This window comes from Salvelinus sp. IW2-2015, linkage group LG4q.1:29 (assembly GCF_002910315.2).
Source record: "Salvelinus sp. IW2-2015 linkage group LG4q.1:29, ASM291031v2, whole genome shotgun sequence".
Classification (NCBI taxonomy): domain Eukaryota; kingdom Metazoa; phylum Chordata; class Actinopteri; order Salmoniformes; family Salmonidae; genus Salvelinus; species Salvelinus sp. IW2-2015.
In genome coordinates, this window is record NC_036842.1 from 25,866,590 (window position 1) to 25,893,992 (window position 27,403).

The window sequence follows — 27,403 nt, forward strand, 5'->3', positions numbered from 1 at the left end:
AGATTAGAATCAGTGAACTGAAATTGACTAACAAGAGCGACTGACCCATCTCATACACATATTACCTAATGAGGGACAATATAGTGGCTATGTGTAGTAAGTGCAATGGAGCCATGTGTAGCGTTATATTATATGGATGCTGAGCGACGAATCATAGTGGTAGGCCGCGCGGGGGCCAGTGGGCAGACCGAACATGTGAGGGCACAGTTCGTACTGGTCATAAGTGGATGGTCGTTAAGGTGCTTTAGTAACAAAACGAATGGACATGGTGATAACTGCATCCAGTTTGCTGAGTAGGTATTGGAAGCTATTTTGTAGTATACATCGCCGAAGTCGAGGATCGGTAGGATAGTCAGTTTTACTAGGGTAAGTTTGGCGGCGTGAGTGAAGGAGGCTTTGTTGCGGAATAGAAAGCCGATTCTTTAATTGATTTTGGATTGGAGATGTTTGATATGAGTCTGGAAGGAGAGTTTGCAGTCTAGCCAGAACACCTAGGTACTTATAGATGTCCACATATTCTAGGTCGGAACCGTCCAGGGTGGTGATGCTAGTCGGGCGTGCGGGTGCAGGCAGCGAACGGTTGAAAAGCATGCATTTGGTTTACTAGCGTTTAAGAGCCGTTGGAGGCCACGGAAGGAGTGTTGTATGGCATTGAAGCTCGTTTGGAGGTTAGATAGCACAGTGTCCAAGGAAGGGCCGGAAGTATATAGAATGGTGTCGTCTGCGTAGAGGTGGATCAGGGAATCGCCCGCAGCAAGAGCAACATCATTGATGTATACAGAAGAAAACCCAGAGAATTGAATTCGGCCGAGAATTAAACCCTGTGGTACCCCATAGAGACTCCAGAGGACCGGAACACATGCCCTCCGATTTGACACACTGAACTCTGTCTGCAAAGTAGTTGGTGAACCAGGCAAGGCAGTCATTTAGAAAAACCGAGGCTACTGAGTCTGCCGATAAGGATATGAGTGATTGACAGAGTCGAAAGCCTTGGCCAGGTCGATGAAGACGGCTGCACAGTAATGTCTTTTATCGATGGCGTTTGATATCGTTTGTACCTTGAGCGTGGCTGAGGTGCACCCATGAGCGGCTCGGAAACCGGATTGCACAGCGGAGAAGGTACGGTGGGATTCGAGATGGTCAGTGATCTGTTTGTTGACTTGGCTTTCGAAGACCTTAGATAGGAGGGCAGAGATGGATATAGGTCTGTAACAGTTTGGGTCCAGGGTGTCTCCCCCTTTGAAGAGGGGGTGACCGCGGCAGCTTTCCGAATCCTGGGATATCTCAGGATGATACGAAGGAGAGGTTGAACAGGCTTGGTGATAGGGTGCGACAATGGCGGCGGACAGTTTCAGAAATAGGGGGTCCAGATTGTCAATGCCCAGCTGATTTGTATTGGGTCCAGGGTTTTCCAGCTCTTTCAGAACATCTGCTATCTGGATTTGGTAAGGAGAAAGCTGGTGTGGGCTTGGGCGGAGTGCAGCGGGGGGGGGGGGCGGGCTGTTGGCAAAGTTTGCAAGGTTGGAGTCGCCAGGAGGAAGGCATGGCCAGCCATTGAGAAATGCTTGTTGAAGTCTTCGATTATCACGGATTTATCGGTGGTGACCGTGTTACCTAGCCTCAGTGCAGTGGGCAGCTGGGAGGAGGTGCTCTTGTTCTTCTTCACATTGTGGTTAAGGTAGAGTATTATATCATTAAATTAGAATTGTTTTCACACCAATCATAGTCAAACTTTCACAAACTGTTTGACTTGAAAAAATACAAAACATATTTTTTTCAAAGAGCCGTTTGGGAGCCAAATGAGCCGGATCACTGAAAAGAGCCGGGAATGCCCATCACTAATAGGATCCCCTAGGAAACGCTTATCAACACTTTAGTTCCTACCCTGTCACAACGCCTCCCTAGCATTTTAATTCGTTGTCATCTCAAACAACACTGTATTCAAAGTGCCCGCTATTATATTCTAACTATAGAATTAGAATAGTCATTATATTGTCATGATTCCAACAGTTTTGCTCTAATTCGCAAGTCAAATCGCAGTTGCATCATTTGGTTAAAAATAAGTCCTAGATTATTTGCCCATATCGTGCAGCCCTACGTGGCAGTGTAGCAATTTTTAATTGAGCAGTGGTGTAAAAATACTTTCAAGTACTACTTAAGTCGTTTTCTTTGTATCTGTACTTTACTATTTTTATTTTGACAACTTTTACATTTACTTCACTACATTCCTAAAGAAAATACTGCACTTTTTACTCCATACATTTTCCCTGACGCCTAAAAGTACTCGTTACATTTTGAATGCTTAGCAGGACAGGAAAATGGTCCAATTCAGTCACTTGTCAAGAGAACATCCCTGGTAATCTACTGCCTCTGATCTGGAGGACTCACTAAACACACATGCTTTGTTTGTAAATTTTGTCTGGATGTTGGAGTGTGTCCATGCCTATCCGTAAATCAAAAAAATAAAATGGTGCCATCTGGTTTGCTTAACATAAGAAATGTGAAATTATTTAACATTTTACTTTTGATACTTAAGTACATTTTATCAATTACATTTACTTTTGATACTTAAGTATATTTAAAACCAAATAGTTTCAGACTTTTACTCAAGTAGTATTTTACTGGGTGACTGACTTTTACTTAAGTGTAAGTAATTTTCTATTAACGTGTCTTTACTTTTACTCAAGTATGACAATTGGGTACTTTTTCCACCACTGCAATTGAATGCAGGAAATGCAGAAATGAGTGTGCTGAAATTTGTTTTGGTTGAATTGAACAGTATAAAACAACAGAATGGAGAAAGACTCATTGAAATCACTTAGAATGTATGTGTTGCCACCCTAGGATCACTCACTCATAAAGCAAAAGTAGAACTTTATTGTTCAAAAACAAAAAATACTGTCCATTTTTTATTTATTTTAAATACAGTGATATAATATTTTGGCTATATCACCTAGCCCTACTACGTTATATAGGTATGCACGTCAGCTTTGACATCGGATTTGCTCTTCGGCGTTAAACTTGACATCGGGCCGATACCGATGCTGGCATTTTTAGCTAATATCGTCTGCTTCTGATATGGTCACCGATTCTATTGTGCATCCCTACTACTTTTCCATCACTCTGCGGTCCAACTCATCCCAAACCATCTCAATTGGGTTGAGGTCGGGTGATTGTGGAGGCCAGGTCATCTGATGCAGCACTCCATCACTCTCCTTTTTGGTCAAATAGCCCTTACACAGCCTGGCTGTGTATTTTGGGTCATTGTCCTGTTGAAAAACAACTGATAGTCCCACTAACCGCAAACCAGATGGGATGGCGTATTGCTGCAGAATGCTGTGGTAATGTGCCTTTCTTTCTAAATAAAATCACATTGTCACCAGCAAAGTACCATCACACCTCCTGCTCCATGCTTCACGGTGGGAACCACACATGCGGAGATCCTGCGTTCACCTACTCTGCGTCTCAAAAAGACATGGCGGTTGGAACCAAAAATCTCAAATTTGGACTCATCAGACCAAAGGATAGATTTCCACCAGTCTAATGTCCATTGCTCGTGTTTTTCTTGGCCCGAGCAAGTCTCTTGTTCTTATTGGTGTCCTTTTAGTAGTGGTTTCTGTACAGCAATTCAACCATGAAGGCCTGCTTCACACAGTCTCCTCTGAACAGTTGATGTTGAGATGTGTCTGTTACTTGAGCTCTGCGAAGCATTTTTTTGAGGTGCAGTTAACTCTAATGATCTTATCCTCTGCAGCAGAGGTAACTCTGGGTCTTCCTTTACTGTGATGCTATGATGAAACTGGCTCTCATGAGGACTGATGAGAGCCAGTTTCATCATAGCGCTTGATGGTTTTTGCGACTGCACTTGAAGAAACCTTCAAAGTTCTTGACATTTTCTGTAATGTCTTAAAGTAATGATACTGTCGTTTCGCATTGCTTATTTGAGCTCTTCTTGCCATAATATGGACTTGGTGTTTTGCCAAATAGGGCTGTCTTCTTCTGTTTACCTTGTCACAACACAACTGATTGGCTCAAACGCATTAAGAACGAAAGAAATTCCACAAATTAACTTTTAACAAGGCACACCTGTTAATTGAAATGCTTTCCAGGTGACTCCCTCATGAAGCTGGTTGAGAGAATGCCAAGAGCTGACGATCAATGCAAAGGGTGGCTACTTGGAAGAATCTCAAATGTGTATTTTGATTTGTTTCACACTTTTTTGGTTACAAATAAAAACCCTTGAATGAGTAGGTGTGTCTAGTTTTGAATGGTACTGTATAGACAATACCTAGCTATTGTACCATTCAAAGTGGGTTGACAAAAATGGCCTAATAACAGACAACTTTCCTTTCTTGCTGATATCCATGCATGTATGCATGGCAGAGCGAAAAGCCCTGTTGAAGTCCTGAGGATGGGGGCTACACAGGGTTGTAACACAACACCATGGTAAACACCCATCAGAAAAGCCCTGTTGAAGTCCTGAGGATGGGGGCTACACAGGGTTGTAACACAACACCATGGTAAACACCCATCAGAAAAGCCCTGTTGAAGTCCTGAGGATGGGGGCTACACATGGCTGTAACACAACTCCATGGTAAACACCCTTCATTCCCAGAACCTCACCCCCTTGTTATAGTCCCAACTACAGGGACCTTAGACTCCAGGGAATTCTCCAGGAGATTCTCCTATGACATATGACATGTTGTTGACACGTGTTTTTATCTATGCAGTTCCGTGTCTCACATGAATGTGAGGGGCGACACTCCATAAGATAAGTTATATTTTAGGCAGGTCTTGAACATGGTGACTTTTCAGTCAACAAAGGCTGGGTTGGTAACCGAAAGGTCGCTGGTTTGAATACCAGAGACAAGGTGGAAAATCTGTCGCTGTGCACTTGAGCAAGGCACTTAGCCCCTGAGAGTGGGGTTGTTGGGACATGCAAAAAAATTATTTCCATTACACACTTGTGTGTAACAGGAGGAATATAAGCACCCCCCAAATAATAATAATATTATTGTAAGAAAGGAGTTCAGTGCAGTTTGACCTCTAGTGCCTTTACTGCCCAATACAAGTCTGTCTGAGTTCCCTTGGGCTGGTAAGGAGGCGTTTATTAGCTTGCATGGTGTGAAGGTAAATAAAATGGACGAGCCTGCAGTCACAGAAATGCTAGTCAACCATTTCTCTTCCTTGTCCTCTGTTCAACCCAAATGTCAGCCATTGTACTGGTGGGTTGATTCATGGCATGTTCCTACTGTGAGGCACCATATCTTGGTGTATCTGTCTGAGTATCCGTCCATCTTGTCTGTGTCTTAGACCCTGTGCCGCAGGGAGTGTTATTTAAGTCTTTCTGAAAACCTCACTAGGAATGTTAGATGAGGCTGCCACTTTGTTTCCTTTGTTACATGCAACTTGGGTTTTTGTTTTACAACAGAGGTGATGTAATAATTGTTAGAATTATCCCAAGCGTTTACTGCAGGATAATTACTGTGTGTGTGTAACTGCTCTTTTATATGCTGTGCAGGATAATTACTGTGTGTGTGTAACTGCTCTTTTATATGCTGTGCAGNTGTGTAACTGCTCTTTTATATGCTGTGCAGGATAATTACTGTGTGTGTGTAACTGCTCTTTTATATGCTGTGCAGGATAATTACTGTGTGTGTGTGTAACTGCTCTTTTATATGCTGTGCAGGATAATTACTGTGTGTGTTCTTTTGTTCCATGTGTGAAATGACTCTGGAGTGACTATTGATATGAGTGAAGTACTTTGACATAATCCAAGTAATAAAGTGAGGGAGGGGCAAAATGAAAAGCCGTGGGAGAGGAAGAATAGATAGGTTTTGGGGAGGAGGAAGTAACAATGCTCTCAGAGCGTAAAGTGCTATAATAACTTCAATTCAATGAACAAAGTTGTTTCTCGTGCTTTATCTGATAAGTCTGATTTCAGAACTGCAAATCGCTTCATTACTTCAGAAAGAGAGATGATATTGTTGATAACACTTTTCCGCTCGTGTCAGTGTTGTAGGTGAATTGCGGGCGGCAGGTAGCCTAGCGGTTATAGCTTTGGGTCAGTAACTAAAAGGTCTCTGGTTCGTAAACCCGAGCCAAAAAGGTAAAAACAAGTCTGTGCCCTTGAGCAAGGCACTTCAATCCCATTTGCTCCAGGGGCGCCATACTACTATGACTGACCCTATAAAGCACCACATTTCACTGCACCTATCCGGTGTATGTGACAATAAAAAATGACATATTGTGGATTAGGTTTGCCCTGGGTGTGTTGACTGCTGTGTCGGGGAACAGTTGGCTAGGGTTATAAGCTGGTCAGGAGTGGTTTAGGGGGAACCTAAGTGCCATCTGAATTTGAATGGTGCAGACTGACGGAACCCACGTGACTGTAGGCTAAAGCAAGTGTGTGCTGCTACATTCTTTTCCACAGGTGGTTTGTCTGTTGCGTGGTGAGAGTACTGTGGGTTGGGTTATGGCTAGCCTGCAGTGGTTTCAGGGAACCATGTAAGGTTGTGCCTAGACAGTGGTTAGCCTGTGGGTTAGAGAGTTTTGTCATGGCCAACCAGTAGTACAGCCTGTGCTGTGTGCTCTCATGTTACAGCTTCCGTGGCCTGTCAGTCTGGGGCTATTCTGGGGGTTGGGACAGCAGCAGCAGTAGACTTGGCTGGCAGCTCCTCAGGCTCACCAACTCTGTCTGACTGGCCTCAGAACAGCTATAAGCACAGGTGTATGTATTCCTGCGTTTCAGCAATATGCATGTTTGTATATGCCTGCCTGTCTCTGTGTGGCATATAGAGCTCCTCCCGTGCAGTATCAGATGGAAGATGGCCCAGCCAGGGGAATGTGAGAAGGGGACATAGTCAGAGTTGCTGAAGTCATGGAAATCACAGTTTTAATGGAGGACTCTGGTTAAAGGGAGATGTCATTTACTGTATCCCAAATGGAACCCTAACCCCCATGGGGCTCTGGTCAAAAGTAGTGCACCATGTAGGGAATAGCATGCCATATGGGACGCACACAGTAGCCCTGATGAGTAGCCCTGATGATTAATTGTTGATCTGGCCACACTCTGGGATTACAAGGGGCACGGAGTGGAAAATCTGTCTTTCATCACTGGCATACTCACTGGTTTACTCTTGGGATGTGTGGGATATTGAGTGGTTGAAATGCCAAGTTTTCATAGAGTCCCAAGGGTCCACTCAACCAAAACAAGTAACCAAAGACAAACCAACAAAGTACCCAAGTGCAGAGCAAGGAAAGTGTTTTCTTAGTCCGGAAACATCGGGTTAATATTTTTGATTGAAGAAGGCCTTCAGTGATCATCATTGAGGGTTTCAATGGGATAAGATGTCTTTATTATGCCATTAGGCCAAGTTCCTTTTTGTTTTTAATGATAGTTATGGAATAAATCCACTTTTACAAAGCTATTTCTGAAGTGGTTTTGCCTACTGGCTGGAAAATATTGCTGAATGGCAGGAAATGTTGCTCTTCAGCCAACCATTTGTGCCCTTTTGCCTAGATTTTTGGGAGTATTCATCTTCTAGCAGAGTTGGGCTGCGGTTGGAGTGGTGTTCTGGCCATATTACCCCCCTGGGTGTTGTCAATCTTGAAGGGAGGATGCCCTGGCTATAGAAAATATGTCCTCTTCAAGCCAATTGTGTAGTTGAGAACCATGTGTCTGAGAGTAAAAATACACCCGTTGGTGTTTGGCTGAAACAACTACTCTCACTGGCTGTCATGAACTTTAATATAGATTCTGCTAGTGAAATGTCATGGGCAGCTTTGTTCTGTTCTCTTGTTCATCATTCAATGTGTTATTATGCACATGAGGACGATTGCTTCATTTTGACCACTTGTAAAATCTAAGTCTAGGAATGATGAAAGTATAGTATGTGGTTTGAATGGCTCAGTGAGTTTGAACACGCTGGGAACACCAGGGGTGTATTTGTTGAATTCTGTGACAATGTTTTGTCTGTTGCAAATCTTTACTTCAAAGGCAAAACATTTTGCAACGAAAATGAATGTTTTATATTGGACAAATTCAGGTAGGTAAACAGTTTAGTAGCAAAACGGTTTGCAATAGACTACATTTTTTGCAGCTGTCTGCTACTAATAAATACACCCGAGGGTTGTGGTGGGTATGATTCCTGCATGGGCCCCACAGGCAGCATTTACACAGGCAGCCAATTCAGGGGGATTCACTGTGTCTAAGCAACAACAGGAACTAATAACATCTTCCTGACAAGCAAACACTACAAATAAACAGAATTATAGCCCCTCTATGACAAATAATATGTAATATCTCAGGGTGTAAATACATCCACTTTTTTGCCCTTTGTGCAGCAGAATATTTTTCTATGTGAAAATGAAGGATGCCTTGTCTGGTGGTCAGATTGGTTGTGTAGAACTTGCAGTAGCCTAGATAATGGCAACGTCTGAGAGAAGTGAGCTCTGTCAGAAGCGACTTCGCCAATACTTGATGTGAAAAAGGGCTGCCATCGATAATGGTAGGTGACTTTGTTAGATATTATGTTCCAGTGATGTTTGATCTGAATGGTATTGGTTCTGTCTGACAGACTTCTCTTGCGTTCTGTGCAACAGAGTCAGGGTATATGCAGCAGTTTGGGCCGCCTGGCTCGTTGCGAACTGTGAAGACTATTTCTTCCTAACAAAGACAGGCAACTTCGCCAAACGAGGGATGATTTAACAAAAAGCGCATTTGCGAAAAAAGCATAATCATTGCACGAATGTACCCTAACCATGAACATCAATGCCTTTCTTAAAATCAATACACAGAAGTAAACCTGCGTATTTAGTTAAAATAAATTCATGTTAGCAGGCAATATTAAACTAGGGAAATTGTCGCTACTCTTGCGTTCATTGGACGCAGAGTCAGGGTATATGCAACAGTCTGGGCCGCCTGGCTCGTTGCGAACTAATTTTACGTAATTATGACATAACATTGAAGGTTGTGCAATGTAACAGGAATATTTAGACTTATGGATGACACCCGTTACATAAAGTACGGAACGGTTCCGTATTTCACTGAAAGAATATACGTTTTATTTTCGAAATGATAGTTTCCGGATTTGACCATATTAATGATCTAAGGCTCGTATTTCTGTGTGTTATTATGTTATAATTAAGTCTATGATTTGATATTTGATAGAGCAGTCTGACTGAGCGGTGGTAGGCAGCAAAAGGCTCGTAAGCATTCATTCAAACAGCACTTTCGTGCATTTGCCAGCAGCTCTTCGCTGTGCTTCAAGCATTGAGCTGTTTATGACTTCAAACCTATCAACTCCCGAGACTAGGCTGGTGTAACCGATGTGAAATGTCTAGCTAGTTAGCGGGGTGCGTGCTAATAGCGTTTCAAACGTCACTCGCTCTGAGACTTGGAGTAGTTGTTCCCCTTGCTCTGCAAGGGCCGCGGCTTTTGTGGAGCGATGGGTAACGATGCTTCGAGGGTGGCTGTTGTCGATGTGTTCCTGGTTCGAGCCCAGGTAGGGGCGAGGAGAGGGACGGAAGCTATACTGTTACACTGGCAATACTAAAGTGCCTATAAGAACATCCAATAGTCAAAGGTATATGAAATACAAATGGTATAGAGAGAAATAGTCCTATAATTCCTATAACCTCAACCTAAAACTTCTTACCTGGGAATATTAAAGACTCATGTTAAGAGGAACCACCAGCTTTCATATGTTCTGAGCAAGGAACTTAAACGTTAGCTTTTTTACATGGCACATATTGCACTTTTACTTTATTCAACACTTTGTTTTTGCATTATTTAAACCAAGTTGAACATGTTTCATCATTTTTTTAGGCTAAATTGATTTGATGTATTATATTAAGTTAAAATAAGAGTTCATTCAGTATTGTTGTAATTGTCATTATTACAAATAAATAAATTGGTATCGGCTTTTTTTAGTCCTCCAATCGGTATCGGCGTGGAAAAATCATAATCGGTCGACCTCTACTGTCTGTAGGTCGGCTATAGCAAGTCTCTTTGCTGTTCAGTGGTCAGTGCTGTGGAGTGATGATCATTCACTGAGAGAACAGATATGAGTAAATTACTGTAAACAAACAGGCTTTTCTTTACCAGATTGTCAAGGTACTCTTGTAAGAGGAAGGCAAGAAAGTACAGTACATTAAAAAGCCTTATACTTAAGAAAAATAAGCACCCGAGTATATTTTTCTATGAGAGCAGTTGATTTATTCAGGCAAGCTGAGCAAATGTTCAATGCAGACAGTCACTGCTGATAGGCGGGGGAATGGGACTTTGGGACAGACGTTTTTTGTTGCCTGTTTTAACTATGGTTCATCTCGGCTTTTACTTCTGTCTCCATTTGTCCTTTTATATCTCCATCCTCTGTGTATTCAGTCTCTGGGCTCCTGGAATTGTAGTTAGAGAAAGAAGTGTTATAATAAATATCTGAACGGGCAAACAAGGACACCCGTCTGAGGAGTGCTGTGCATGCGGTCTCTCTCTGTAGGCTTAGGTGGTCAAGGTCAACGTTGGAAGTACCAGGCTGCCTCCACTGTTTGTTCTGCCATGTGCAGCATTGCTTCTCTCTGATCCCCTTTAGAGTGATTAACTGTTTCCTCTCCTGCTAGGTCAAGATGACTCTGTTTAAAAAAAACAATAATCTCAGCCAACCCCTTCTGTACTGCATGTCTGCCGGTCTTATGTCACGTCGTTCAAATCACTTTCCTTTTGTTTTTTGTATTATTGACTCGGTCTTGGCCTCTCTCCTCCTTTATTACTCTCTCCCTCTCATTTTTCTTGTCCCCCTTCTCTTCAGTTTGAGGTATATCTTGGCGCTCTTATGTTCTCTGCTCTTGATATTTTTTTCTGTCTGGGCTTTAGACAAGCCATTTACTGTGAGGGCTTTCAACAGCTAATCAGAATACTCACTTATGTCTTCACCCGGAGAGGTGCAGCGGTCTAAGGCACTGCATCGCAGTGCTAGAGGCCTCACTACAGACCCTGGTTCGATCCTGGGCTGTATCACATAGGGCGGCGCACAATTGGCCCAGCGTCGTTATGGTTTGGCCAGTGTAGGCCGTCATTGTAAATAAGAATTTGTTCTTAACTGACTTGTCCAATTCTTTTTTTTAACTAGGCAACGGTGAGGTCTACAATGTTATATTCAAATGATTGCTGCAGCAGACGAGTTTCTTCTGTTAGACCTAAACTTCCATCTGTTTCACATGGTGGTTATTGTTTGTTTGCTCATATTTGTCGCTCCGCTTTGAAATGTTAATCTGGTAGATGATGTATACCACAAACCTCTATGAACAGAATCTTAAGGAATGCTACTGTTTACATTTCTACATAGTATTATTATGAATTTTAAGGTTTTGTTTTATTGAGACAGAGGGGAGAGAGCAGGGAGGAGTGACTGATGGGGGAAGAAATCGATAGTTACATATCGGATATTATTTTTGACTATATTGCAATATTTTTGTTCTTTTTTTGCTGTTCCTGCACCAAAACTTCAGTACTTTTCTTTCATAGCTTGTTCTCAATAATATCAATAGGGACACAATTTGTTTTCATTTCCATTACTGATCAAAGCTTGTTTTCTCAAGGCTCTCTTGTCCCTCCGCAGCACACACATGGTGAGCAATATGTTTGGGACAACGAATCGCAATAAAATCACAGTATCGAATCGTAATACATACAATGCATTCGGAAAGTATTCATAACCCTTCACTTTTCCCACATTTTGTTACTTTACAGCCTTTCTACAGCCATTCTAAAATGGATTCAATTAATTGTTTTCTTCATCAATCTACACACAATATCCCATAATGACAAAGTTAATTCATATTTGTTTTTAAATGTAAAAAAATCCTGTTACCATTGATCACCCTTGATGTTTCTACAATTAGATTGGAATCCACCTGTGGTAAATTTAATTGATTGGACCTGATTTGGAAAGGCACACACCAGTCTACATAAAGGTCCCACAGTTGACAGTGCATGTCAGAGCAAAAACCAAGCCATGAGGTCGAAGGAATTGTCCGTAGAGCTCCGAGACAGGATTGTGTTGGCACCGATCTGAGGAAGGGTACCAAAACATTTCTGTAGCATTGAAGGTCCCCAAGAACACAGTGGCCTCCATCATTCTTAAATGGAAGAAGTTTGTAAAAAGACTCTTCCTAGAGCTGGCCGCCCTCCAAACTGAGGAATCGGGGGGAAAAGGGCCTTGGTCAGGGAGGTGACCAAGAACCCGATGGTCACTCTGACAGAGCTCCAGAGTTCCTCTGTGGAGATGGTTGCCTTCTCCCATCTCTGCAGCACTCCACCAATCAGAATAGTGAGGATTGAGGGAAAGATGAACAGAGCGATCTGACTGGGGTGAAGGTTCACCTTCCAACAGGACAACGACCCTATGCACACAGCCAAGACAACGCAGGAGGGGCTTCGGCACAAATCTCAACACCCTGGAGTGTCCCAGCCAGAGCCCGGACCTGAACTCGATCGAACATCTCTGGAGAGACCTGAAAATGGCTGTGCAGCAATGCTCCCCATCCAACCTGAGAGCGCCTGAGAGGATCTGCAGAGAAGAATGGGAGAAACTCCCCAAATATAGGTGTGCCAAGCTTGTAGCGTCATACGCAAGACTCAAGGCTGTAATCTGTAATCGCTGCCGAAGGTGCTTCAATAAAGTACTGCATCAAGGGTCTGAATACTTATTTAATTGTTATATTTCAGTTGTTATAAACCTGTTTTTGTTGTCATTTATGGGGTATTGTGTGTAGATCGAAGGGATGAAAAAAAGATATCTAACGTGCAAAATAAAAATTTGGGAAAAAGTGAAGGGGTCTGAATAGTTTCCGAATGCACTGTATAGAATCGCAGTACATATCTTTTTGGCACCTAAGTATGGTAATAATCTCGTATTGTGAGGTCCTGGAAATTCCCAGCCCTGGAAGACGTACAGAAATGAGAGTCTGTACCTGGAGGTGAACCCTTCAGTGTGAACTAGAGTTGTGGCAGTGTTATCCACTACTCGGGCAGGAATATGCACTCTATCAGATGGTGCTTCTTTCTTCAGCAATCCACTAATATGCTGTTGGCTATATGGTGACCCTTACGTCATCTGAGAGGTAGTCCACTAAATGTGTAATGCGATCCACCAACTGTCATAGGCAGACAATTAACTTCTGGCCATATACGCTGTAAGGTTCCAGTGACCTCATCTACAGAGTTAGTCAACAGAACTGGCCTCCTCCTCAAGCAGTTCACCCACTTCCACTCACTCCTCTTGCTCATGAAAGAAGCAGTGTCTCTGCTTTGCTGTGGCAACAAAAGACTGTTGGTACTGTCCACTGAATATGGAGGGGGGAGGAGAGGAGCTCGTGAACGATGTTGGGTGATGCATGGCTCAGAGCAGAGAGCTGCACTCGGATGCAGGCGGAATAGAATGACAGGTCAAGGGTCGTACAGACGTCAACCGTTCACTGTGTCCAAATCCCACTTGTTTTTTGAGGAGTTTTGAATACAAATGCTTCTGGGAATACTGACGTCTATTTTAATAACAAAAAATAAACAATGTTGACTTCCTGTAGCACAGTTTTGTATCTTTGAGATACAGTATGTAACATCGGTAAATAACAGGTCTGCTTGTGTGTTTTAACAAACTAGATTTAACTTTATCTACCACCTTGACCACAGAACTGCTCTATGACATGACTTTTATGACATGTGCAGATGGAAGACTTTTGACTGCTTTTCTTTCTGGATTTGTAGCCGTTTGGTCCTGGTTACTCTCTTGAGCTGAGATGCATACCACATCTTTGAGGGTCGGCCTGAGCTTGGAATTATTTGACCGAAGACCAGAGGTTATGGGTAACTTGTACCTACCTACTCCTTAGTCCCTCAATAACAGATTTGTCAATTACTGAACAAGACAGACAGGCAGATTGTTGTCATAACCCTGCAGGGTGATGGTTTTACCAGTGATTGTTTTAAGAATGTAGTGTTTTATCCCTAAGCTGCTTAGAGGTCACTGAGTAATGATCCGTGTCTCCTAAATTACACAACACAGCACCCTGTTACATCACTGTCATTCATCTCTGATTTCTCTTGAACACATGGGCTTTCAAATAGTCCCAAATCCTTCTCACACGCTTCCTGGTAGGCTGGGACAGGAAAGCACCGGGTTGTGTTTATTATGCACCAAACAGAAGAAATCTGTCTGAAATAGGTAGGGACAACTTGGACTTGTCCAATAAGAAACTCCTTATTGTTTTCCATTGCAGCAGTTCATTCCAAAAGGTGCTTTGTTTTGGTATAAATGCATTATTTTTAGAGTAGGCTTTTCAAGTTGTTTTATGTTGGAAAATAAGAAAAAGTGTGGGGGGTGGGTGTGATTACAGATTATTAGTGCCATGAATGCAATTTACTGTAAACATAACGTTTAATCACCTACCTGAATGTTGTAGTAGAAGTATTGCTGTTTGACATAATAGACTGGTGATTGGTTAGTTGATTGATCCTTGAGACAACATTTCTCTTCGCTCTTATGAGTCAGTGCAACCTGTAAAAGCATGCTCTGGATAATTTATGGGATAATGTTAAAATGACATTCTTTATTAAGTTCTTCATAGACATGAGTATGTGGGGAATTATTTTCTGTTTTCTTTTTTTGGTAATGTGTATGTATGTATGTGTGTACAGTTGAAGTATGAAGTTTACATACACTTAGGTTGGAGTCATTAAAACTTGTTTTAAAACCACTCCACAAATTTCTTGTTAACAAACTATAGTTTTGGCAAGTCGGTTAGGACATCTACAGTTGTGGCCAAAAGTTGAGAATGACACATTAATTTCCACGAAGCTTGCTGCTTCAGTGTCTTTAGATATTTTTGTCAGATGTTACTATGGAATACTGAAGTATAATTACAAGCATTTCATAAGTGTCAAAGGCTTTTATTGACAATTACATGAAGTTGATGCAAAGAGTCAATATTTGCAGTGTTAACCCTTCTTTTTCAAGACCTCTGCAATCCGCCCTGGCATGCTGTCAATTTAACTTCTGGGCCACATCCTGACTGATGGCAGTCCATTCTTGAATAAACAATGCTTGGAGCTTGTCAGAATTTGTGGGTTTTTGTTTGTCCACCCGCATCTTGAGGATTGACCAAGTTCTCAATGGGATTACAGTCTGGGGAGTTTCCTGGCCATGGACCCAAAATATTGATGTTTTGTTCCCTGGGCCACTTAGTTATCACTTTTTCCTTATGGCAAGGTGCTCCATCATGCTGGAATAGGCATTGTTCGTCCCCAAACTGTTCTTGGATGGTTGGGAGAAGTTGCTCTCGGAGGATGTGTTGGTACCATTCTTTATTCATGGCTGTGTTAGGCAAAATTGTGAGTGAGCCCACTCCCTTAGCTGAGAAGCAACCCCACACATGAATGGTCTCAGGATGCTTTACTGTTGGTAGCGCTCACCTTGTCTTCTCCGGACAAGCTTTTTTCCGGATGCCCCAAACAATCGGAAAGGGAATTCAACAGAGAAAATGACTTCACCCCAGTCCTCAGCAGTCCAATCCCTGTACCTTTTGCAGAATATCAGTCTTTCCCTGATGTTTTTCCTGGAGAGAAGTGGCTTCTTTGCCGCCCTTCTTGACACCAGGCCATCCTCCAAAAGTCTTGGCCTCACTGTGCGTGCAGATGCACTCACACCTGCCTGCTGCCTTTCCTGAGCAAGCTCTGTACTGGTGGTGCCCCGATCCCGCAGCTGAATCAACTTTAGGAGATGGTCGTGGCGCTTGCTGGACTTTCTTGTGCGCCCTGAAGCCTTCTTCACAACAATTGAACCGCTCTCCTTGAAGTTCTTGATGATCCGATAAATGGTTGATTTAGGTGCAATCTTACTGGCAGCAATATCCTTGCCTGTGAAGCCCTTTTTGAGCAAAGCAATGATGACGGCACGTGTTTCCTTGCAGGTAACCATGGTTGACAGAGGAAGAACAATGATTCCAAGCACCACCCTCCTTTTTGAAGTTTCCAGTCTGTTATTTGAACTCAATCAGCATGGCAGAGTGATCTCCAGCCTTGTCCTTGTCAACACTCACACCTGTGTTAACGAGAGAATCACTGACATGTCAGCTGGTCCTTTTGTGGCAGGGCTGAAATGCAGTGGATTTTTGGGGGGGGGATTCAGTTAATTTGCATGGCAAAGAGGGACTTTGCAATTAATCTGATCACTCTTCATAACATTCTGGAGTATATGCAAATTGCCATCATACAAACTGAGGCAGCAGACTGTGAAAATGTATATTTGTGTCATTCTCAAAACTTTTGGGCACGACTACTTTGCATGACAAGTCATTTTTCCAACAATTGTTTACAGACAGATTGTCACGTGTAATTCGCTGTATCATAATTCCAGTGGGTCAGAAGTTTACATACACTAAGTTGACTGTACCTTTAAACAGCTTGGAAAATTGCAGAAAATGTCATGGCTTTAGAAGCGTCAGATTGACTCAAATTATGTAAATTAGCCTATTGGAGGTGTACCTGTGGATGTATTTCAAAGCCTACCTTCAAACTCAGTGCTTATTTGCTTGACATCATGGGAAAATCAAAAGGGTATGAGGGTATGTTTGGCAGCGTGATTGAATGCGAAATAGCAAGCCGATTCTAGATTTCATTTTGGATTGGAGATGTTTAATGTGAGTCTGGAAGGAGAGTTTACAGTCTAACCAGACACCTAGGTATTTGTAGTTGTCCACATATTCTAAGTCAGAACCGTCCAGAGTAGTGATGCTGGGCGGGCAGGTGCAGGCAGCGATCGGTTGAAGCGCATGCATTTAGTTTTACTTGCATTTAAGAGCAGTTGGAGGCTACGGAAGGAGAGTTGTATGGCATTGAAGCTCATCTGGAGTAGCCAAGTGATCGTATGTGTCCAGTGAGTGGTTGGGTTGGCTGGGGACACGGCGATTTGGACAGCTAGCAGGCCGGGGCTAGCAAGCTAGCATAAGGGCCTTAGATGGACGTCGCGATGGGGGAAAGTCTGTTTTTGCCTCCTCGTGCGGTGACGTCGATAGACCAGTCTTGAAATTAGTAGGGTTCCAAGTAGCAGAGGGGTCCAAGTCCAATTGGCAAAATGGGTATAGTGGTCAAGAAACTGGCCGATGGATCAGCTAACAGTCCAATATGCCTAGATAGCTAGCAGGACGCGGTTAGCAGAATGGGCCTTCAGGGGCCTGTTTGGATCCTTCGGCAGATTATGTCGGTATTCCAGTCGTGAAGGATCGGCGGGGTTCCGTGCCCCGTACCGGCAGTAGAAGGGGTCCGGATATTGTAGCCGAGGAGTGGGCTTCAGGAATAGCCCAGGAGCCAAAGCTTGGAGATGGGTCTATTATGGGCTTGCTCCAGGCTAGTTGGTGCTAGCTCCAGGATGGAAACGTTAGCCAGGAGTAGTCAACCCGGGTTGCGGTTAGCTAGCTGCGATGATCCAGATGAAAAGGTTCAGAGTTTGCGGTAGGAATCCGGGGATATGGGGAGAAAAATAGGTCCGGTATGCTCTGGTTTGAAACGCGTTGTACGAACTGGCGAGAGCTTTCCGAGCTAAAGGTTAGCTGATGACCGCTATCAGTGGTTAGCTGACTGATAGCTTATAGCTAGTTAGCTAGCTTCAGTTGAGGTATTCCAGTTCGGAGGTAAATAGAAATACTTAAGAAAAAAAACAGATCCACACCACATTGGGTGAGGCGGGTTGCAGGAGAGTATTTTGAAGTTGAGGTTTAGGAAAAATATTAAAAAGAATGCGAAGAAAAATATATAACATATATACATGGGACAAGACAAAGACAAAGACGTCTGACTGCTACGCCATCTTGGATAAGAATGTTCTTGTATTTGTAAGTGTACATTTTTCATAAACCCTGTTTGACTAATAAGTATGATGACTTTTGCCAGTCTATTGCTAATGAGCATTATTATTTATTTTATTTTCACAATTTATTAAACTAATGGGTCTGTAGTCAGCAGGGGACTCTCCAGATTGTCCTGGTTGTAATAGATTTGAAATAACTTTATTATTTTTTCAAGGGAAATTGATGTTTACGATTCAAACTCCTGGCTATTGTCAGTCATCTTTTTCTCATACTGTAGCGCAATGTTTATTATTATTATATAAATAGAAGTTGATCCAGTGGTCAGAATATGAATCATACACCGCCCCAATGCATTCTGGTTGTTTTATGACTCAATTTGTTTTTATTGAATTATTCGTACTCTGGAGCAGAAAGTCTGGCCGCAGCCCAATTATGACCTAATTTAATTTTACTGTGGTTGTTTAAAGTCCATCTGTTAAATCTTATCTGCTTTTTCACCACTCTGCATCTGGTTAATAATCAATAGGTAATGCATAGGGGATATTTGAATACTCACAATGGCGGAATGGCACCCAAATATTGTCAGCCATATTTTATACACAAAAAAACAGCCTGTACCTCATTGTTTGTACGATATTGATGCAGAAATGAATAGTAGGAATGCACATGCAGAAACGGAACGAAGCACTTCATAGACCTACATCACAATATATTGAAATAATAAACAATTTCAGTGGTCTTTTTATTGAATCGCATTACTTTTTCAAAACTTTAACTCTTAACCAGATACTAAACCAGGACTCTCCAACCCTGTTCCTGGAGAGCTACCCTCCTTTAGGTTTTCGTTTCAACCCATCAACCAGCTAATTATTAGAATCAGGTGTGCTAGATTAGCGTTGGAGTGAAAACCTACAGGATGCTAGCTCTTCAGAAACAGGATTGGAGAGCCCTTAAGTTTGGCCCGTGGGCCTCCAGTTAGGGAGCACTGCCCTTCACCCTAAGGCCTAGCTGGGTCAATTTGGGATTCTGTGATGTGTTATAAGATAACTAGTTAAGATTTACTAGTTCAAGTTTTGTTATTTTTTGTTTTTATGAGCATTTATGTCCAGTTCAAGTTGTCACGGAGACCTGCTGTTTTCAAAAAGTGAAATAACACAAAGGTAAACAAAGAACAGGATGGCTGTATTTGGGGAATCTCACTATTGATCCTTTGTGATATTACAGTTCAGACCAATAAAGAGCAGTGTCTGGCTGTGGTGGAGAGGGACGAAAATTTGAGAGCACCATCTGTGTCAGAGAAGAACACAAAATACTCTATCTTTGAGACCTCTTCCTTTCCATATTGTTCTTTACATAGGTGTTACCTACAGTACTCACCCACCCATTGTCTGTTTCAAAAACAACATGCATTGAAGATAGGTTGGTATAATATGTCAGAGCATATTCTTATGTAATCACATCATAGTTGATCTCCTATTGTATACATTCAGATATCAACACAGCCTTGTGACATGAAATTCATCCCCTTGTTTATGGGTATTACTGTACGCCTATATACACCTGCACCTAAGCTGTGTTCGAATACCCATACTAACATACTGTATACTACGTACTTAATGAGTATATACTATATACTATTAGTTCATTTTAGTATACTGTAAATGAGCTGTATCCTTTCAGTTGCGCATTCTAGCCTTTCACCTGTCTACTGGAAGTTGATGCTGTTGCTATGCAACTTTTTGCTAGCTTGTTAGCATAACAAATTACTAGCTAGACATCTTACGACTTCATTTACAATGTCCATTGAGAACGCACAACGACTATACCACTTAGCTAAGCTAAGAATGACATAAATAATCAAGTCAATAAACGTTGGGTAGTTAGTTATATAGCATTTAGTTAATATACGGTTCAATGTGTTAGTAGCCAAATATACTTTAGGTGTCTAGCTAATATACCGGTACATACTGCTGTAATGCTATGCGGTTTGTAAGGATAGCGTAGCTAACACATTGTCAGCAAACATAACGTGTGACTTATTTGAAAAGTTTTTAAACATTTGTCATAATTAGTTAAAGCAATGAATTTGTATCTGCTCTCGTCAGACTTCTGCTGCATATTTTCTGCAATTTTCTTCAAATCTGAATTGCATTATGTGCCCTAAAAGCACGGAAATAGTGTGCACTGCTTGTTTACTTTGTATTTTGGCGGATGTAGTACGACATCCGGGAACTTTTGTCATACTAACTATATCAATACTTTGACCATTAAGCATACTACATACTCAATTTACGTCACAAATAGTGCAGTTAGTATCAGTATTCGAACACAGCTCTAGTTTCTTGAAATGGGATAATAAGGCCCTATGTGTGTTTTAGCAATTATTGCCACCTAAAGGGTTAACAGCATTGACAGCTTTGCACACTCTTGGCATTCTCTCAACCAGCTTCACCTGGAATGCTTTTCCAACAGTCTTGAAGGAAATTTTGTTGGCTGCTTTTCCTTAACTGCGTTCCAATTCATCCCAAACTATCTCAATTGGGTTGAGGTTGGGTGATTGTGGGGGCCAGGTCATCTGATGCAGCACTCCATCACTCTCCTCATTGGTCAAATAGCTCTTACACAGCCTGTAGGTGTTGGGTCATTATCCTGTTGAATAACAAATGATAGTCCCACTAAGCGCAAACCAGATGGGATGGCATATCACTGCAGAATGCTTTGGTAGCCATGCTGGTCAAGTGTGCCTTGAATTCTAAATAAATCACTGACAGTGTCACCCAGCAAAGCACCATCACACCTCCTCCTCCGTGCTTCACGGTGGGAACCAAACATGCAGAGGTCATCCGTTCAACTACTCTGCATCTCACAAAGACATGGCGGTTGGAACCAAAAATCTCAAATTTGGACTCATCAGACCAAAGGACAGATTTCCACCGGTCTAATGTCCATTGCTCGCGTTTCTTGGCCCAAGCAAGTCTCTTATTGGTGTCCTTTAGTAGTGGTTTCTTTGCAGCAATTCATCCATGAAGGCCTGATTCACGCAGTCTCCTCTGAACAGTTGATCTGTGTCTGTTACTTGAACTCTGAAGCACTTATTTGGGCTGCAATTTCTGAGGCTGGTAACTCGAATTAACTTATCCTCTTTAGTAGAGGTAACTCTGGGTCTTCCTTTCCTCTGGTGTTCCTCATGAGAGCCAGTTTCATCATAGCGCTTGATGGTTTTTGCGGCTGCACAAACTTTCCAAGTTCTTGAAATGTTCCGTCTTCACTGACCTTCATGTCTTAAAGTAATGATGGACTGTTGTTTGTCTTTGCTTATTTGTGCTGTTCTTGACACAGCCCTATTTTGTAAAAAAACAAATTATTATCTTCTGTGTATTACCCATACCTTGTCACAACACAACTGAAGGAAAGAAATTCCACAAATAAACTTTTAACAAGGCACACCTGTTAATTATAAAACACGTTCTAGGTGACTACCTCACAAAGCTGGTTCAGAGAATGCCAAGAGTGTTTAAAGCTGTCATCAAGGCAAAGGGTGGCTGCTTTGAAGAATTTCAAATATAAAATATATTTAACACTTGTTTTTGCTTACTACATGACTCCATGTGTTATTTCATAGTTTTGATGTCTTCACTATTATTCTACAATGTAGAAAATGGTACAAATAAAGAAAAACCCTTGAATGAGTAGGTGTGTCAACTTTTGACTGGTACTGTATTTTTCAATACTTCTATAGGCTACTGTATCAATCAATCATTCATTTGTTCATGTCATCACACAGCATTCGAGTCATTCATGATTTGAAATGCAATCAAGCATTTTAGTTTTAAAATAAAGCAAGTCTTGAATAATTATCTTAAACAGTAAATTAACTGTTCCTTTTCGGGAAATTGCATTCATGAATGAATGCGACTGTTTAGTTTTTGCTGTAATAAAGGTTTAACGAAATGTTTTTTACAACATTCTGGTATGCTTATAATTTATTTATTGTTTACATTTGTTCCAAGCTGTTAGAAAAATGGTATTGTAATCTTACAGCACCTGCTTGGCACACGGAATATGTACGCAGTGCTTGCTCCTTACCTTATTTTTCTTGATCTCCAGTATTTTCCATAACTGTCAAATGTATTCCTCACATCTAAATCCCTTTACCTAGGTATTTTTACATATATAGACACACCCTATGTGTTTTAATAAAATAAACTATATGCATTGAGCTTGTCTGATGCTTTAAGCTTACGGTTTGATGAAATAAGACGGATGCCAGAGATCTAGATAACCAGAAGGAACAACCTGAACCTGACCCAACTATTCTCCTCCCGCTCCTGCTGGATTTAGTAGATTTTGCCATTATTCTCCCTGAAGTTGCAGGTAATAGGCTACATGAGGAGTCGGCAGCCTTTCTCATGTTGAATGTCAATTTATGTTACCATTTTTTACCGATCTGTGTGCCGTTATGGATTTCGTATGCACATTTTCGTGGAACAGTTTAATTGAATTTGTCTTCATATCTTTAAATTATTGTCATGTGGTTAATCAACATTCTATCCAAATCCTAAATGAAAATGATACAAACCTAACTTCTGTTGCCAACTATGTAGAAAGTATACATGGTCGACCAAGATTTCTTTTTTTGTCGGGGACATCCCTACTTCTTGTAGCAGTCATTATGCTATAGAAAATGAACACAGGACTCATCAACAGTCTCTCAAGCCCATGTGCTAGTGATTTAGCCAGCTAATCTTTATATTTCAAGTTTTGCCAACTCGGGTCTATTTGCTAGTTACTAAGGTTGAATTGTTGTGAACTCACCCTTCTGTCTGAAAAGCGTGTTAGCTTGTCCACTTTGTTCAAATGTTGAAATCAAGTGGCCTACCTTATTGAGAATGAGTTGCCAATTCCTTATTGTTTTATGCTGTTTTATGCAAAGGAGACAAGACCAAAAATACAACATGAGAACAAGTGGAAATAAACGCTCATAAAAATGAAAAATAACAGAACCTTGATTCTTGCGATACAGGCATTTGGAATATCTCTCAAAAACATGCATTAGAATCAATCAAATGAATTTGATATATTACCCAGCTCTTGACATAACCCGCCAGTGTGGTTCTTGATCCACCATTTGGGATGCATTGAACTAACATCCTTCTTTTCTCTCCTGCAGTTGGATAATATCCTGTACCCTCCGTCCATGCCCTTCCGCAAGTCCAGTAACCCTGAGGTGATCCACGGCCTCGCCTTCAAGTTTAAGAGGCAGCTCAGTGATGACGGCAACAACCTCCGCAGGGGAAGCCTAGGAGGCGCTCTCACAGGTAACAATCATATCTGCCCTGCAGGTGCACATACAGTACATGCAAACACAGAAATGCAAGCGTATACTTACACACGCATATGCAAACATGTACTCATGCATGCACACACATAAACACGAGCAAGAAGATGCTTCACTCTGACCATTTCCCAGTGAATTAGATATGAACGGTGAGCCATACAATGTGTTTTGTTTGGCTAGTAATGCAGTGAGGAGTGAACTGGGGCTGTGCTCCGACCGGGGCACTAAGTAGGGATTTCCTCTCCTGGCTGGTGTGTAATGAGTACTGGGGAGGAAGCCATTTCACTGAGAGGAAGAAAGGATCACCATTTTCCTCCCTGTCTCTGTCTGTCATCCGGCCCCCCCAGGCTTTACAGTAAGGCACCGGATGCCATGGGGAGGGGACATGTCTTAGAACACCAGGGTCGTATTCAGCAGGGCATACTGTAGCATAATACTTTTCAACGGGAAACAAAAATCTGTGTTCTTAGTGGACAAGTTCAGGTTGTGCCTCCCAGTTTAAAAAAGTTTTGAAAATATTTCTCCCTACTGAACAGGACCCAGGTAGAGAAGCAGATGTGTGTCCTAAGTCTGAGGTAGATAACTGTTGCAGAGGGAAAAGGCATTTATGGAGATGTCCAACTAAAACAATTGGTGACTAGTTATGGTAGGCAGTCTGAAAGACACACACACACAATCCATTTACAAAATTATGTTGCATGGTTTAATAACAGGAGAGAAACAAACCCCCTACCTGAAGTATTCTCAAGATAAGTGCTTTTGTGCTGTGAGGTCACCATTCATGGAGATGGGTGAAAATCCTCTTCAGCATCACATCTCCATCAGCCTCTTTTGAAATGCATGAGGCAAGGCCCATTTGAAATGCATGAGGCAAGGCCCATTTGAAATGCATGAGGCAAGGCCCATTTGAAATGCATGAGGCAAGGCCCATTTGAAAGGCAGGACATTTTGGTAACGCAAGGCTCATGCATGTGTAATGCGCCTAGGCTTACTGTAGAGTCTTGTCGCGCAATAGCATCTTTTCATGAGCCAGGCTATTATACTCGTGAAAAGCGATTGGGAGAGTAAAGGAGATGGAACATATGGTTATTTCGACAGATTGGAAAGGCTAAATAGTTGATTGAGTTGAGTGTAAAGCATGATGCAAGGACAACCACGTCACAGACACTAATGTAAACGCATGCACACATACACACAATAGGCAAACAGAACATTTTACGTTTCACCATGGTATTACCTACACCTGTTGGTTGTGACTAGTTGAATAGCTTCTCAGGGAGGTGTTGACGCTTGTTTTTGACATTTCATTTGAACTCATCTGTTGCTCTCGTTTCCAACGCCTCATCATTTGCAAATTTCATCCGCCCATTTTATTTCATTTTGTCTTCACAGCACTGTTGAGTGCAGACAATTTCGTCAGTGCCAGCACGACAGACAGAACCAAAATAATAAGACACATTTGCTACTTCAGCCACATATTTCAAATCCCAAATTAGACAAAGGCGCTTCTCTGTAAGTGGTTGAATTCTTACTTGTCACAGCGGTGTGCATCATGTTTGCAAGGTGTATCAAATGTGATCAGACTCTTCATTTCACCCGTCTGATTGCATCCTACTTAAAGGGACGATCGGGCATTTTAGCTAGCACGATTCGTCAGTGTTCATGTTTGGCTAGGTCTTTCTTGGGCTGTAGACTAAAGCAGATCAGGTGATGTGTTTACCAAGGATATCTAAATGCAGTGAGCGTGAAAGGGAACGCTATGCACTCTATCGCTGTCTGACTGGCTTCAATGGGTAGAGCTGGAGGGACTTAGACCATACGTTGAACAACATGGAACAATTTGTATTTCTAGTTCATTTTAGGTCATCAAATTCCAGTCCTTTTGAAGGCAACACCTGCTGACATTGTCCCTCTGGCATTTTTGTGTTCAGCTAATGTTATTGATTTGCTTAACCTTAACAAGGTCGCAATCAGTCTGTGATCAAAAGGCAAGATCAAGGACCAAATCCCATCTTACACCACGGTCCCCCAGGACCAAACCCCATCTTACACCACGGTCCCCCAGGACCAAACCCCATCTTACACCACGGTCCCCCAGGACCAAAATACCCATCTTACATTACGTCCCCAGACCAAACCCCATCTACACCACGGCCACCCCAGGACCAAAACCCAACTTACACCACGCCCTCCCCAGGATCAATCAAACCCCATTTTACACCAACACCTCCCACGACCAGACCCAGTTACACACCCCCCCCCCCCAGAGCAAGTGAGTGGAATGTCTCTTCCCTTTCACTCCTACACTCTGCCAGGACTGTTAATCCTCCAATCTTGGCCGCTGATTTGCCGTGCTTCTTCAACAGAAAAAGAAATAAACACACACATGGAAGTCAAGAGGATGAGAGGCCCGGAGGTTTAAACACAATTCCAGGAGACGCTTTTCGAATTACTGCCAGGAGCGCAATGACATAAAACCTAGTGTGACACACAATAATCCAGACTACCAAGGCGGTGCGCACACACACACACCCACACACACACCACACACACACACACACACACACACGTTATTTGGGTGTACACTACGTAGCCGATTCCATAACGGAAAAAATTGTTGACCGTATCCACCCTGTGACCTACTGCCATCTAGCGACTGTTACTTGAGAAACTTTTGGTGAAAAATGTATGAAAAGAAATATATTGCCCCTGAAATATGTATTTCTTCAGAGCTTTTAATCTTAGGATTCTATTTATCAAACATCTCTTCAACATGCCCTTGCTCAGACACCATCTCCTCCTTTTATTTAATAATTTATTGATCTATGGGATTACTTTCTTTTTAGGTATACTATAATAAAACTAATATATACATATATACATATAACATATATACATACATACATACATACAGTGGGGAAACAAGTGTTTGTTACACTGCCGATTTTGCATGTTTTCTTACTTACAAAGCATTAGAGTCTGTCATTTATCATAGGTACACTTCAACTGTGAGAGACGGAATCTAAAACGAAAATCACATTGTATGATTTTTAAGTAATTAATTTGCATTTTATTGCATGACATAGTGGGGCAAAAAAGTATTTAGTCAGCCACCAATTGTGCAAGTTCTCCCACTTAAAAAGATGAGGCCTGTAATTTTCATCATAGGTACACTTCAACTATGACAGACAAAATGAGAAAAAAAATCCAGAAAATCACAATTGTAGGATATTTAATGAATTTATTTGCAAATTAGGTGGAAAATAAGTATTTGTCAATAACAAAGTTTATCTCAATACTTTGTATATTACCCTTTGTTGGCAATGACAAGAGTCAAACATTTTCTGTAATCTTCACAAGGTTTTCACACACTGTTGCTGCTATTTTGGCCCATTCCTCCAAGCAGATCTCCTCTAGAGCAGTGATGTTTTGGGGCTGTTGCTGGGCAACACGGACTTCAACTCCCTCCAAAGATTTTCTATGGGTTGAGATCTGGAGACTGGCTAGGCCACTCCAGGACCTTGAAATGCTTCTACGAAGCCACTCCTTCGTTGCCCGGCGGTGTGTTTTGGATCATTGTCATGCTGAAAACCCAGCCACGTTTCATCTTCAATGCCTTGCTGATGGAAGGAGGTTTTCACTCAAAATCTCACGATACATGGCCCCATTTTCATCTTCCTCTTACACGGATCAGTCGTCCTGGTCCCTTTGCAGAAAAACAGCGCCCAAAGCATATGTTCCATCCCCCATGCTTCACAGTAGGTATGGTGTTCTTTGGATGCAACTCAGCATTCTTGTCCTCCAAACACGACGAGTTGAGTTACCAAAAAGTTCTATTTGTTTCATCTGACCATATGACATTCTCCAATCTTCTTCTGGATCATCCAAATGCTCTCTAGCAAACTTCAACAGGCCTGACATGTACTGGCTTAAGCAGGGGACACGTCTGGCACTGCAGGATTTGAGTCCCTGCGGCGTAGTGTGTTACTGATGGTAGCCTTGTTACTTTGGTCCCAGATCTCGCAGGTCATTCACATGCCCCCCGTGTGTTCTGGGATTTTTGCTCACCGTTCTGTTGATCATTGTACCCCATGGTGAGATGCGTGGAGCCCCAGATCGAGGGAGTTATCAGTGGTCTTATGTCTTCCATTTCCTATAATTGCTCCCACAGTTGATTTCTTCAAACCAAGCTGCTTACCTAGC

The 27,403-nt window shown here is 42.0% G+C and overlaps 1 protein-coding gene across 5 annotated transcripts in view; it reads left to right on the forward strand.

The window, feature by feature from the left end:
- Positions 1 to 27,403, forward strand: part of mast4 (microtubule associated serine/threonine kinase family member 4) — a 187,500-nt gene that overhangs the window by 31,814 nt on the left and 128,283 nt on the right. For all 5 annotated transcript variants that reach the window (XM_023984206.1, XM_023984207.1, XM_023984208.1 and 2 more), the window contains exon 2: positions 23,033 to 23,180. In XM_023984206.1, coding sequence (XP_023839974.1) covers positions 23,033 to 23,180 — 148 coding nt within the window. The remainder of the gene's footprint in view (positions 1 to 23,032; positions 23,181 to 27,403) is intronic.